Source organism: Babylonia areolata, chromosome 9 (genome assembly GCF_041734735.1).
Source record: "Babylonia areolata isolate BAREFJ2019XMU chromosome 9, ASM4173473v1, whole genome shotgun sequence".
Taxonomy (NCBI): domain Eukaryota; kingdom Metazoa; phylum Mollusca; class Gastropoda; order Neogastropoda; family Buccinidae; genus Babylonia; species Babylonia areolata.
In genome coordinates, this window is record NC_134884.1 from 6109427 (window position 1) to 6124426 (window position 15000).

The 15000-nt window shown below is 46.6% G+C and overlaps 1 protein-coding gene across 1 annotated transcript in view; it reads left to right on the forward strand.

Moving 5' to 3' along the window:
• LOC143285934 (protein APCDD1-like) overlaps positions 1–15000 on the forward strand; it is a 180613-nt gene that overhangs the window by 145398 nt on the left and 20215 nt on the right. Inside the window, exons 3-4 of the mRNA XM_076593387.1 lie at positions 1280–1430; positions 3547–4038. Coding sequence (XP_076449502.1) covers positions 1280–1430; positions 3547–4038 — 643 coding nt within the window. The remainder of the gene's footprint in view (positions 1–1279; positions 1431–3546; positions 4039–15000) is intronic.

Below are 15000 nucleotides of genomic sequence, written 5' to 3' on the forward strand. Positions count from 1 at the left end.
AGAGCTGTATGATCAATGGTTTCTCCAGTCAATGGGAAATCACTTACAGCTTAGTCTTGAGTGAAGGACTATGACTCTCAATCTAGGAGGCAAACTTACGCAAGCTCTTAGCGCTGCAGCCTTGGGGGCTAGCTGGCCTTTTGGGGAAGCCATCCCAACACCGACTGTCCGAAAACACCTCTTTGTCGAGAGAGTGGGGATGTAACCTGGGGCAAGACACTCTCCACCATAATCAAATTCTCGCCCAGATAGTCGGGACAGCAGTTACATCCTTTGCTGTTCTGATTAGTCATAGTCGAAAACGATTGACTGTCATACATAAAAAGAAAAAAAACAAAGTAAATAAACAAATCAACAAAATATCTAAAACTAACTTGAAACCATACGCGTTTACATTTCAAATGTACACGTAAGTGGTTCTCTCTCTCTCTCTCTCTCTCTCTCTCTCTCTCTCTCTCTCTCTCTCTCTCCCGTCGATCCCGCCCTCTCTCTCTCTCTTCTCTCCTCTCTCTCTCTCTCTCCTCTCTCTCTCTCCTCTCTCCCCCCTCTTATCTCTCTCCTCTTTCTCTCTCTTCTCTCCTCTCTCTCTCTCCTCTCTCTCTCTCCTCTCTCCCTCCTCTTATCTCTCTCCTCTCTCCCTCCTCTTATCTCTCTCCTCTTTCTCTCTCTCTCTCCTCTCTCCCTCTCCTCTCTCTCTCTCCTCTCTCCCCCTCTCTCTCTCCTCTCTCTCTCTCTCTCTCTCTCTCTTTGCTCAATAACCACTCAGGTGAAAACACAATCCGGAGGTATTTTTTACATAGAATCTAGGTCGTCCAGCCACCTTACCACCAGTGCCAGATATTGTTTTGCATTTGACCTTTATTAATCTTTCTTTGTTGTGTTTTCTTGGAGGTAACACTGACTTTTTAAACCCTATCAAACCCTCCAAGTTTCAGAAACTGAAACTGATACTTGGAGGGTTTGATAGGGTTTAAAAAGTCAGTGTTACTTGCATATTGTACTGAAATATCGACAGACGCGCGCGCGCGCGCGCCGTGTGTGTGTGTGTGTGTGTGTGTGTGTGTGTGTGTGTGTGTGTGTGTGTGTGTGTGTGTGTGTGTGTGTGTGAGCTTAATGAATGAATGGCAGTTTATGAAGAACGCATTGAATCTTCAAGAAGATACAAAAAACACAAGAACAAGAAAAACAAAAGAAAACAACAACAAAAACAAAAACAACCCCACCACTTCTAAATGTTTCAATGGTATCCATTTATTCATTAATTTACCTATTCATTCAGGTGTGAGATACGCTCAGGGCCACAGTTCGTACTGAGAAGCTACACATTTCACGGCCTGAGGTTCGAATCTCGCCTCTACCACTACGAAGATCCAGACTGCAGTAAGCCACTGTATGCGATCGTAGCTAATGGAATACATCGGCTTCTTCAGGTAAAGTCAATGACTTTTGTCCGGGTTTTCTGTTTTGTTTTGGTTTTTTATTCGGGTTTCTTCTTCTTCTTCTTCTTCTTCTTCTTCTTCTTCGTTCGTGGGCTGCGACTCTCACGTTCACTCGTATGTACGACTTAGTTTTTACGTCTTCTTCTTCTTCTTCTTCTCCTCCTCCTCATCATCATCATCATTGTTTCATTATTATTATTATTATTTATTTTATTTATTTATCATTATTATTGTTGTTATTGTTGTTATTATTATTATTATGTGTGTAGTAGTAGTGGTAGAAGCCATCGCCGGCAAGATCTTCGCCCGCATCATACTGAACAGACTGGTTGACCATGTCTCCAACACAGTCATCCCTGAAGCACAGTGTGGCTTCCGCTCAGGCAGGGGAACATGTGACATGGTGTTTGCCGTACGCCAGGTGCAGGAGAAGTGCCGTGAGCAGAACAAGGAGCTCCACATGGTCTTTGTAGACCTGACTAAGACCTTCGACACGGTGAACCGCCGTGGTCTGTGGAAGATCCTCCAAAAGTTCGGCTGCCCAGAGAGCCTAATCCAGCTGATTGCGTCTTTCCACGATGGCATGCAGGCGAGAGTATAGGAAAATACTGACATGTCGGATCCGTTCCCTGTGGTAAATGGAGTGAAGCAGGGCTGCGTCCTGGCACCCACACTGTTCTCTATTCTCTTCTCTACCATGCTGATTGACGCCTTCCAAGACTGTGACCGGGGCATCTACGTTCAGATTCGCACAGATGGCAAACTTTTCAACTTGCGGCGACTCCACGCCAGGTCCAGGGTGTTTGAGGCACTGTTAAGAGAATTCTTCTTCGCTGATGACTGCGCGCTTGCTGCCCACACCCATGAGAACATGCAGTTAATTATGGACAGATTCTCAACCTCCTACAGGCTTCTTTGGACTCACTATCAGCCTCAGCAAGACCGAGTCCATGTACCAACCAGCTAGCTCACAGAACGCCAGTGCCTGCCCCCCACCTGCAATCAAGATCAATGACACAGAGATCAAATCAGTCAACAAGTTTTGCTACCTGGGTAGCACCCTATGCAGCAACGGAGCCCTTGATGCAGAAGTGACGCTGCGCATCGCCAAGGCCAGCTCCGCCTTTGGCAGACTCAACAACAGGCTGTGGAACAACAAAGGCATCAGGCTCAGCACCAAAATCAAAACCTACAGAGCTGTTGTGCTGACCACCTTGTTGTACTGCTGTGAAACATGGACGACGTATCGCCGTCACATTCAACAACTTGAGCAGTTTCACCAGAGATGCCTACGAAAGATCCTCGGCATAAAGTGGCAAGACAGGGTCTCCAACCTCCAGGTCCTAGAGAGGAGCCGCCTGCCCAGCATCTAAAGCCTGCTGATGCAGTGTCAGCTACTACAAGTTGTCCGCATGACAAACAGCAGGATCCCGAAGATGCTTTTGTATGGCCAGCTGAAGGAAGGCCACCGTGAACGTGGAAGACCCTGCAAGCGCTTCAAGAACACCTTGAAGACAAACCTCAAAGCCTGTGAGGTAGACATCGCTTCCTGGGAAACTGATGCCCTTGACCGCTCTCGCTGGAGGATGCTGTGCTCTAGTGGCACAAAGACGTTTGAAAACAAGAGAACGCTGGCCATTAAGGAGAAGCGTGAGCGAAGGAAGCAGGGCTCAACTTCCGGAGACATTTTCCCTTGCAACACCTGTGGGAAGTGCTGCGCATCCAGAATCGGCCTCTTCTCCCATATGAGGACACACACTGACAGATAAGCCTGCCTGCCTACTCATCCGTCGGTCTGACGGGAGACTCCATCATCTGTATGTAGAAGCCATCCTTTAGTCTCGTGCCACTTCTGGCGCCCAGTCGGTCGTGTGTGTGTGTGTGTGTGTGTGTGTGTGTGTGTGTGTGCGCGCGCGTGTGTGTGTGTGTGTGTGTGTGTGTGTGTGTGTGTGTGTGTGTGTGCGTGTGTGTGTGTGTGTGTGTGTGTGTGTGTGTGTGCGTGCGTGCGTCACCATCAATATAACACACACACAACAACAACAAACAATAACAACAACAACAAATAATAATAACAACAACAACAAAACCGTCCTCCCTCCCTCCACAGGAATCGTGGGTGATCCCGGGAGTCCTGGAAGCCACCTACCGCCTGGAGAAAGCCTACCTGGTTCCTTACCGCCAGGACATCGCCGACCACCTTTTCAGGCACCTGAAGGACTCCTGCGGCGACGTCCTTCCCGCCTCCCCCCCTACCCTCACACCCTTTCACAAGTACCCCATCCTCTCCCTCCCCAGAACCAGCGGCAGAAACCACCCACCACCACCACGGCCAAACTCCCGACAGCTCCGCGAAGATTTCGACTGCACCCAGCCTTTGAATTTCACGCTGAACGAGCTGCAATTGGTCCGCTTGGAAACGCGCGTGCATCACGGGACTGTGTCGGCCAATGGGATGGCGGCGCGGAACTCTGGGAACGCTTGGGGCGGGGCCCGCCGTCGCGTGGTTCGCGAGCTGTTGCTAGGCGACGTGCACACGGAGCCTGCGCAGAGGCAGAGTCACCGGCCGACGAGCTTCCAGGAGCCGCTTCGCGATGCGGAGGTGGGTGTTGTTGTTGTTTGTTTGTTGTGTTTTGTTCTGTTTTGTTTTGTCTGTTGTTTGGGACTGTTTTAGTTCCTGGCTTTTTTAAATTTTTTATAATAAATGATATGTTATAAGATCTTCTTCTCCTCCTCCTCCTCCTCCTCCTCCTCCTCCTTCTTCTTCTTCTTCTTCCTCTTCTTCTCCTCCTCCTCCTCCTCCTCCTCCTCCTTCTTCTTCGTCTTCTTCGACTCCTTTAACTCTCTGAAGAGTCATGGAGCACTGCACAGGAGAATTGTTCACAAGTTCCTCCAGGTCTGTCGGCTGTGTGTCCAAGCCCGGGTCTCTCTGCAAAAAAGGTTTTCCTGTCCATGCTGCAGTGTTGTCAGTCTGTCGTGTTTTTTCCCCCCCTGTATTATCATTATTATAGGATACTTCTGTATAAACGCACATATAAAAAGCATTTGACACAAGCATCTATGCTTATCAGATGGGTGGACACACAAATATCAACGACAGCGATATATCAGAAAGGAAACGAGTCAAGAAAACAAACAAACAACGAACAAAACGAAACAACCCAAAAAATCCCACTTTAAACGCGCCAATAATAGATATCACATTTCAAGTATGATATCCACATATTTTTTTGTCAAGAAAACACACACACACACACACACACACACACACACCAAAACACACACACACACACACACACACACACACACACTAGAAAGGAAACGAGTCAAAATACTTTTTATGCGCCAGTAATAGACATAACATTTTACGAAAGTGTGAAGTCCAAAATTAATACACTCTTGGTCTCCGAAATTCAGGCAAGAATTAAGATGAAATAAAATAAAATAAGATGAAATAAGATAAGACAAGACGAGATGAGAGAAATCAAAATGAAATAAAATAAAACAAAACGAAATAAGACAAAATAAAATGCCCCAACCCGATAACGTTTTCCCCCAAACCCAAGCAAAACCGACGAGAAGAAGAAGAAGAAGCAAGCAAGCAAGCAAGCAAAAGTGTTCTCTTTGTATGCTGTACAAAACGTCGCCTTACAGCGGGAAGCGTGGCCCGTGCCTTTGAGCGACGCGCGGACCCCTGCGGTACACCGCTTGGCCCAGATGAATGGCCTGTGGCGAAGGCTCCCTTGAAGTCTGTTGACAGTATCAGCTGACATTAGCTGTCACAGCGGGGAGTGTCGTGGAGTCACACTCCTTCATCGCTGTTGGTGTCGACGGGGTCAGCAAGCAAGTGTTGAAAGCTGGGTTAGTTTTCCTGGGCTGAGCAGTCGTAGTAGTATTAGTAGTAATTGTAGTAGTAGCAGCAGTAGCAGTAGTAGTCGAAGTAGCAACAGCAGTAGCAGCATTCAGGAGACGGTTAAATCAGACACCTCTTTTTTTGTCTGTCTGTATTAATCTGTTTGCCACCTCTCTCTCTGACTCTCTGTCTCTATCTTTGTCTCTGTCTATCCGTCTGTCTCTGTCTGTCTGTCTTTCTGCCTGTCTCTCCCTCTCTCTCTATCTCTTGTTGTTGTTTTTTTCTGTCTTCTAGATCTTCATATAAAACTACTAAGAATACAAGTTTGTTCAAACCATATTCTTAGCATTTTGCAATTATTGTAAAAAATAAAAGCGTGCTCAAATGATTACACCACTAAAGAAGCAAACCAGGCTCACCAATCAAATCGTGGTGGCAAGTCCTGAAATGAAGTTGATACTACACAAGGGAAGCAAAACAACGTCGTTAACTTCCTGCTGTTACACATCCCCTGGACCCAAGAGAGCGTTGCCGAGGAATGGCTCGAGGGACGGGAGTAGTGGCCGAATGGTTCAGAGCCCGCGATGTCCTGAGTTTGATCCCCGGTTTAGGCGCGCCTGGTGGAGTTAAGGGTGGAGAGTTTTCCGATCTCCCAGGTCAACAACAAATGTGCAAACTTGCTAGCGCCAGAACCACCTTCGTGCGTACACGCATGCACGTTTATAAAGATTCTGCAGTTTATGTCAGCGCTCGCATTGTTATGAAGACAAAAATAAAAGAGAGAAGAAAACACCCAGCATGCACGCCCTGAAAACGGAGTACGGCTGCCTACATGGCGTTGTTTAAAAACTGTCATACTCGTAAAAGCCCACTAGTATGTACGAGTGAATATAGCAGATGCAGCCCACGAAAGCAGAAAAACAAGGAACAGGAGTTGGAGAAGAAGAAGAGGAAAAGGAGGAGGGGGAGGAAGAGGAGGAGAAGAAGAAGGAGGAGGAGGAGAAGCAGAAGGAGGAGGAGAAGAAGAAGAAGGAGGGGGAGGAGCAGAAGAAGAAGGAGGAGGGAGAGGAGCAGAAGGAGGAGGAGGAGAAGGAGGAGGAGGAGAAGCAGAAGAACAAGGAGGAGGAGGGGGAGGAGCAGAAGGAGGAGGAGAAGAAGAAGGAGGAGGAGCAGCAGCAGAAGAAGGAGGAGAAGAAGAAGGAGGAGGAGCAGAAGGAGGAGGAGAAGAAGAAGGAGGAGGAGGAGGGGGAGGAGCAGAAGAAGAAGGAGGGGAGGAGCAGAATGAGGAGGAGGAGCAGCAGAAGAAGAAGGAGCAGAAGAAGAAGGAGGAGGAGAAGGAGGAGCAGAAGAAGAAGGAGGAGGAGAAGGAGGAGGAGCAGCAGCAGCAGAAGATGGAGGAGGAGAAGAAGGAGGAGGGGGAGGAGCAGAAGAAGAAGGAGGAGGAGGGGGGAGGAACAGAAGAAAGAGGAGGAGTAGAAGAAGAAGAAGGAGGAGGAGGAAGAGCAGAAGGAGGAGGAAGAGCAGAAGGAGGAGGAGAAGAAGAAAGAGGAGTAGCAGCAGCAGAAGAAGAAGGTGGAGGAGAAGGAGGAGGAGAAGAAGAAGGAGGAGGAGGAGAAGGGGGAGGAGCAGAAGAAGAAGAAGAAGGAGGAGAAGAATGGCTGGCGGCGATGACAGGTTTGGGGGTTGGGTCTGACAGATGTTGTCAAACCATGACACTCTTCGGGTGGCTTGTTTGGCCAAACTGATAGCCCCCGCTAGCTTCGCTCACTGGGTCAGCGGTGCAGTGTGTAATGGAACCAGAAGCCAGTTGTTGATTTTTGTGTGTGTTCTTTATCCTTCACAACTCAGCTATGGCTCTGTGTGTGTGTGTGTGTGTGTGTGTGTGTGTGTGTGTGTGTGTGTGTGTGTGTGTGTGTGTGTCTGTCTCTGTCAGTCTGTATCTCTCTGTCAGTCTCTGTCTCTCACTCTGTCTCTGTCTGTGTCTCTTTCTGTCTCTCCCCACTGACTTTGTTTTTTTTCTATATCCCTCTCTTTCTTTCTTACATTCACGTCCTTTCTCTCTCTCTCTCTTCTCTTTCTCTCTCTCTCTCTCTCTTCTCTCTCTCTCTCTCCGACTCTCTCTTCTCTCTCTCTCCCTCTCTTACTCTGGCTGTAGCTGTGTCAAGGTACATAATGCGCTCTCTGTCCCTTTCTCTCTCTCTCTCTCTCTTTCTTTCTGTCTCTCTCTGCCTCTGTCTGTCTGTCTGTCTGTCTGTCTCTTTCTCCTCTCTTAACTTTCCTCTCTCTCTCTCTCTCTCTCTCTCTCTCTCCATCTATATCTGTCTGTCTCTTTCTCATCTGTTAACTTCCCTGTTTACCTTTCTGTTTTTCCTACCCCCCCTCCCTCCTTTCCCTGTCCCTTCTGTCTCTCTCTCTCTCTTCCTCCTTCTGTCTTTCTCCCCCCCCCCCCACCACCCCCATACCCCTCTCTCCCTCCCCCCTCTCTCTCTTTCCTTCTCTCTCCCACTCCATTCTCTCTTACTCCCTCCCCCTAATTCTCTCTCCCACCATCACCCTCCCTCTCTTCTTCCTCCTCCTTGCTCCTCCCCCCTTTCTCTCTCTCTCGGTTTCAGTTTCTCTCTCTCTCTCTCGCTCTCCCTCTCCCTCCCACCATCACCTCACTTTCTCCTCCCTCTCCTCCTTCCTTCCTTCCTCCCCCCCCCCTCCACCCCCTGTTTATCTCTCTTCTTCTCTTTCTCTCTCTCCTTCCACCATCACCCTCCATTTCTCCTCCCTCTCTCTTCCTTCCTTCGCCCCCCTCCACCCCCTGTTTCTGTCTCTCTCCCCCCTCTCTCTCTCCTTCCACCACTCTCTCTCTCTTCTCCTTCCTCCTTGCTCCTCCTCCTCTTTCTCTCTCTCTCTCTCTCTCTGTTTCAGTTTTTTTTCTCTCCCTCCCACCATCACCTCCCTCTCTCCTCTCCCTCTTTTCCCTCCTCCTTCCTCCTCCCCCTCTTCCTCTCGCTCTCTCTCGTTTCAGTTTCTCTCTCTCCCTCCCTCCATCACCTCCCTTTCTTTCCCCCCTCTCTTCCTTCCTCCACCCCCCTCCACCCCCTGTTTGTCTCTCTCTCTCTCTCTGTCTCTCCACCACCCTCCCTCTCTTCTCCCTCCTCCTTCCTCCTCCCCCTCTTTCTCTCTCTTGCCTTCTCTCTCTCTCTCTCTCTCTCCTTCCATCACCCTCCCTCTCTTCTCCCTCCTCCTTCCTCCTCCCCACCCCCTCTCTCTCTCTTTCTCTCTCTCTCTCGCCTTTCCATCTTATCAGCGTGTTTGACTTTCAACGCACATTAATCTCCCGCTGATTGAGGAGCGAAAGGGAGTTAAGTGTGTCGGCCCCTTTGATGTCCCCCCCCACACACCCCCACCCCCAGACAGCCGTCCCCTTTAAACCCAGGAGGGTGACGTGCCTCGGTGGTGATGCTGGTGTCGCTCAGTGTTTTGGGGAGCCAAGCGGCCCCCGCTGCCTTGGAAATGACGTGGTGTGATGACCTACTTAGTGTGTGCAAGCAGCAGAATAATCTGGTGATTAATGACAGCGAGAGGTTAGGAGGGGATGGTGGGAGGAGGAGGGGAGGGGGGAGTGTCTTTTTTCCTTTCCCTTCCTTCTTATTTATTCCTTCCTTCCTTCCTTCCTTTCCCTCTCACCCCTGCAGTCCTCACCACACTCCCCATAGTATTCCCTCCCTACTCCCATGAGACGTTAGTCGTGTCAGGGTGAAATGACTCAGCCGAGGCACCCCCGTATACAGTATGCATTTAACGCATGTAAAAGAACCTTCACCAAGGCAACGACAGGATTATCCCTGCCAAAAATTCATTTTTGACAAGGAAAAAAACAACAAAAAAACCCCAAGACACTTGCAGGCAGAAATAAAAACAACAACAAGAACAAAAGGAACAAGAGAGGCAAGGCCTTCAAGACTCACTTGTGATAAATTAAGTCCCCTAGCATTAATTAGAGAGTAATTTCCTTTTTTTACCCTCTGCACCAAAACGTTTGCAAAATAAATAAAACTTCCATACATAGCAAAAGAAGTTCCTGTTTGAACAAAAAAAAATGATAATAATGAGTGCTCTTGTTGTTGGGTCAGAATATCAGATCAAAGTGCCAAGTTTAGAGAATACGAAAAATATAAATATAACAGTAAATGCAGTTTGCATATAATTAGGCTTCATTTTTTTTTTGTGCCCATCCCAGAGGTGCAATATTGTTTTAAACAAGATGACTGTAAAGAACTGAATTTTTCCTATTTTTATGCCAAATTTTGTTGTCAACTGACAAAGTATTTGCAGAGAAAAGTTTACCACGGACACACAGACACACACACACACACACACACACACACACACAGACAACCGAACACCGGGTTAAAACGTAGACTCACTTTGTTTACACAAGTGAGTCAAAAACGGGTGGAGCTCTTCACTGTAGCGAGGCACTCTCCCAGTTGGGGGGAGAGCAGCCAGAATCTCTCAAAGAGAGATCTGTGGTGGCCAAAGAGTATTTACAATTGATTGATTGATTGATGTGGATACTTATATAGCGCCTATCCTAGGTCAGAGACCAATCTCTAAGCGCTTTACATACACGGGGTCATTTGCACCACAGGCTGCCTACCTGGGTAGAGCCGACTGACGGCTGCCACTGGGCACTCATCATTTGTTTCCTGCGTCATTCAATCAGATTTCAGGCACACACACATACACACTCAGACAGAAATGTAACATTTTACGTGTATGACCGTTTGTTTGTTTTTTATTTACCCCGCCATGTAGGCAGCCATACTCCGTTTTCGGGTGTGTGCATGATTCTTGTTTCCATAACCCACCGAATGCTGACATGGATTACAGAATCTTTAACGTGCGTATTTGATCTTCTGCGTGCGCATACACACGAAGGGGGTTCAGGCACTAGCAGGTCTGCACATATGTTGACCTGGGAGATCGGAAAAATCTCACTCCTTTACCCACCAGGTGCACCGAGATTCGAACCCAGGACCCTCAGATTGAAAGTCCAGCGCTTTAACCATTCGGCTATTGCACTCGTCAGTGCAACACAATACAATGCATCTTTTTCTCTCGTTCCTTCTCTCTCTCTTTTCTTCCTGAATTAAGTTAATGATGTAAGAATGTCGCACTGCATTTTGTAATCGTGTCAGTATCATATGTAAATTTATTGCTATTTACGCTTGTATTATTTCTGTTGTTGTTGTGCTCGGTAGAATTTGTGTGTGTTTCTTGTAATTGTTTATTTCCATATTATCCTTTCCAGACCGCCACTACCCCAATTTCTTCCTTTTTTAATTTAAAAAAAATAATAACTTTCTTCTCCTTTTTTATGAGGGCAGGATGTAAAAAAGGTGTATAAGCTTATTATTTTACCCTCAATAAAGATCATTTTGACTTGACTTGACAATACAACACAACACAACACAACACAGCACAGTATAGCGGTGACCCCCCACTCCACCCCACCCTCTTCCCTTTCCATCTTCCGTTTCTCTTCTCTGGTTTCTTATTGGTGGGATTTGGGACAAATTAGGTATTTAGATGAGCCATGTGTGAGATTTGACTTCTGAAATCCATGGTCAGTTTCAGTTTCATCCTGAAGGCCATAGATTAATGCGCTGGTCATCAAGGAACGGTGACGAAAATAGTGTCATCAGATTAGCTACACAGTTGCAAATGACAATTATTGTGTGTGCTTGTGTTCTGTGTTCAAACGCACATATGTGGGTGTTTGCATGTGTAATTTGTACTGAGTTGTATTGTTTGACTTTTCATCACAGCGTAATCATTTCTCAGTAGCTGCACAAGTGCAGATGATATTGTGTGTGTGTGCTTGTGTTCTGTGTGTCTGAGTGTGTGCAAACGCACATATGTGGGTGTGCGCATGTGTAATTTGTATTGTATTGTATTGTATTGTTTGGCTTTTCATCACAACATATTACTCTGTGTGAAATTCAGACTGCTGTCCCCTGAGAGAGTACAACGCTGACGGGCGCAATAGCCGAGTGGTTAAAGCGTTGGACTGTCAGTCTGAGAGTCCCGGGTTCGAATCACAGTGACGGCGCCTGGTGGGAAAAAAGGTGGAGATTTTTCCGATCTCCCAGGTCAACATATGTGCAGACCTGCTTAGTGCCTGAACCCCGTTCGTATGTATATGCAAGCAGAAGATCAAATACGCACGTTAAAGATCCTGTAATCCATGTCAGCGTTCGGTGGGTTAATGGAAACAAGAACATACCCAGCATGCACCCCCCCCCCCCCCGAAAACGGAGTATGGCTGCCTGTATGGCGGGGTAAAAACGGTCATACACGTAAAAGCCCACTCGTGTGCATAAGAGTGAACGTGGGAGTTGCAGCCCAGGAACGCAGAAGAAGAGGAGAAGACGAAGAAGAGTACAACGCTACATTGCAGCACTGCCCCCTTTATTCTACCTGCAAGTTTTCCCATCAAAGTGGGTTTCCTGCAGAAAGTTTGCCTGGGACAACCCATTTGTTGCCGTGGGTTCTTTTATGTGTGCTATGTGCGTGCTGCACACGGGACCTCGGCTTTTTCGTCTTTTCCGAATGACTAGCGTTCAGAGCACCAGTCAAGATCTAGCTGAAAGGGAGAAAATACTGGCGATCAAGGGGTTTGATCCCGTGCACTCAGATTCTCTCGCTTCCTAGGCGGACGCTTTACCACCAGGCCACCACTGCACTTCACACTCCTGTTTTCATACTGTGTCAGGATTATTATCACAATATTATCATAGCTTCCTCCCAGACAGTTCGATCGTGAACATTACTTCCAGTCAATATATTAGAATGCGAAAACTTCGGACGTGCAGGAAAAGCTCAGTCGTTTAAGGGAAAAAAAAATTAGACTCAGTTCTTGAAATGTAACATTTCAATGATACAGGTATCTTCACAAAAACGCCAGACGCAGCCAATTAACTTGTTCTTTATTGCATGCCAGGTTCTTGACGCATTTCAAAGGAGGCAAACATTCTGAACATCCGCTGACAGTCGGGATCTACAGAGGGTTGCAATGAATGGCTCGTAGCAATCTAATCTTTCGGTGGCTGGGGCTGTCAGATCATGTAAAGCCATCACACTTAAGGGGGTTTGTTTGGCCAAACTGATAGCTCTCTCGCTCGCTATTGCCACTGCTCACTGGGTCAGCTTGCGGTATCGGAGACAGTTTGTGTTTCATGTCTCCTTTTCCCTTGACAACTCAGGTATGCTTCTCCTTCCACCACTCGCCCCCTCCCCTCTCTCTCTGTCTCTGTCTGTCTCTGTGTCTGTATCTCTCTCTCTCTCTCTCTCTCTCTCTCTCACACACACACACACACACACACACACACACACACACACACACACACACACACACACACACACACACACATTTTGTTCTCTTCAAACACATTAGAGAAAACTATATTCGGCCCAAATATTATCGACAACCCTTGCCTCTTTAAACTGGCTTCCTTGTTATCTTGTACTGACGATAGCGTTGTTAGAAATAGGTCTATGTAATCTTTATAAAGCATTTAAGTGCGGAGAAATTGCTGTTTGATAGTTTGATGAAAGACTCGTAATATTTATTTCTGTATCTTGTCCAGTCCTTTTGTTCTGAATTGTTTACAGCTCGTTTGATATTGTTGACATTCCCCTTCACGAGTGGCTGAGGCCTGCTGTGAATAAATTCATATTCAGTCTTCAGTCTCTTTGTCTCTCTCTTCTTCTTCTTCTTCTTCTGCGTTCACTCGTATGCACACGAGTGGGCTTTTACGTGTATGACCGTTTTTACCCCGCCATGTAGGCAGCCATACTCCGTTTTCGGGGGTGTGCATGCTGGGTATGTTCTTGTTTCCATAATGCTGACATGGATTACAGGATCTTTAACGTGCGTATTTGATCTTCTGCTTGCATATACACACGAAGGGGGTTCAGGCTCTAGCAGGTCTGCACATATGTTGACCTGGGAGATCGTAAAAATCTCCACCCTTTACCCACCAGGCGACGTCACCGTGATTCGAACCCGGGACCCTCAGATTGACAGTCCAACGCTTTAACCACTCGGCTATTGCGCCCGTCTGTCTCTCTCTTTCTCTCTCTTTTTCTTCCTTTCTCTCTCTCTCTCTCTCTCTCTCTCTCTCTCTCTCTCTCTCTTTGTGACCCCTCTCTCCCTCTCATTCTCTCCCATGGTCACTCACCCACTCGCTCTCTTACCTTTCCACCAACAGATGTCAGGAGTGGAACGACCATGTACAAAATAGTGAAAGATGTTCTATGTTCACATCGATTAAAAGGAATCATTTCACAGAGCCATATTTAGCCAAGAATATTAACCGAGCTAGTCATTAAATGGGATTTAACTAGGTTTCGTTTTGGTGTATCTGATATTAATGTAAACAGTAAAAGATATAAAACCAGCACTGTAAACGACATAGTATGTCCGTTATGTAGATCTGCAAAAGAAGATGAAGTCCATTTCGTATTATGTTGTCCTGTATTAGATGACCTGAGACAAAGATATATTCCGTTGAGATACTATAGCAGACCAAGTAAATTTTAGTTAGTATTACTCCTCTCTTCTACAAATGATAACTTTTTTCTCCGAATCTTGTCATTATTTATCTATAAGTCATTAAAAAGACATCGTTTCATGATTGGTTAAATAGAACTGAGCTTTGTTTGAGCATACAATGTTGTAAGATGATATCCCTATGCAAATCTGTTCTTACAAAAAAAATTATGTAATCACCCCTTCAAATGGGGCCGTGGCCTTATTGAATAATCTTTCGTTTCGTTTTTCTCTCCCTTCCTATCCATCAGCGCTCATGACACTCTTACACGCACTTCTCTCTCGTTCAGCTGAGCAGTGAGGAAGTTAAGTGTGTCGGTCCCTTTGATGTCTCCTCCCCAGACAGCCGCCCCCTTTAAAGCCAGGAGGGTGACGTGCCTCGGTGGTGATGCTGGTGTCGCTCAGTGTTTTGGGGAGCCAAGCGGCCCGCTGCCTCGGAAATGACGCGCTGGCCTAGCTTAGTGTGTGCAGGCAGCAGAATAATCTGGTGATGGATGATGGGCAGACAAGAGTTCCTCCCGTCCCAACCCTCCCCCCACCCTCCCATACACCCCTGTCCCCTCTCTGTATTCACAGCCTTCATCTGTGTCACCCGGTGTCTCCTCCACCATTTTTCTTCCGTATTGTTCTGGATGAATACAACGCAACGTAACGCAACGCAACGCAACGCAATAAATTGCAGTACGACGCAATACAGTACTATGCAATACGGTACAGTACAATACAATGCAATACAATAAAAATCTGTTTACCCAGATAGAAATTATGTATGCATTCAAAGACTCGTCACTCATACCACACAGTATCTCAGCTCATGGTTGAGGAGTCCAACATACATATCGACATGAAAAAAGATTGAACTCAAGAAATAAAGATGTAAAACATATCATGCTGAATTTAAACAGGAAAAGTGATAAAACATAGCAGCATGATTTATCACACACTAAAATTAATTAGCATGTACGTTTAAAGAAAAACATGATTTATCACACACTGAAATTTATTAGCATGTACGTTGACAGAAAAACTAAGATACATTATTTCTGAATACGAGACACCACGATAAAGTTATCATTAAAAATCCCTCAGTGACAGTTTTTGTA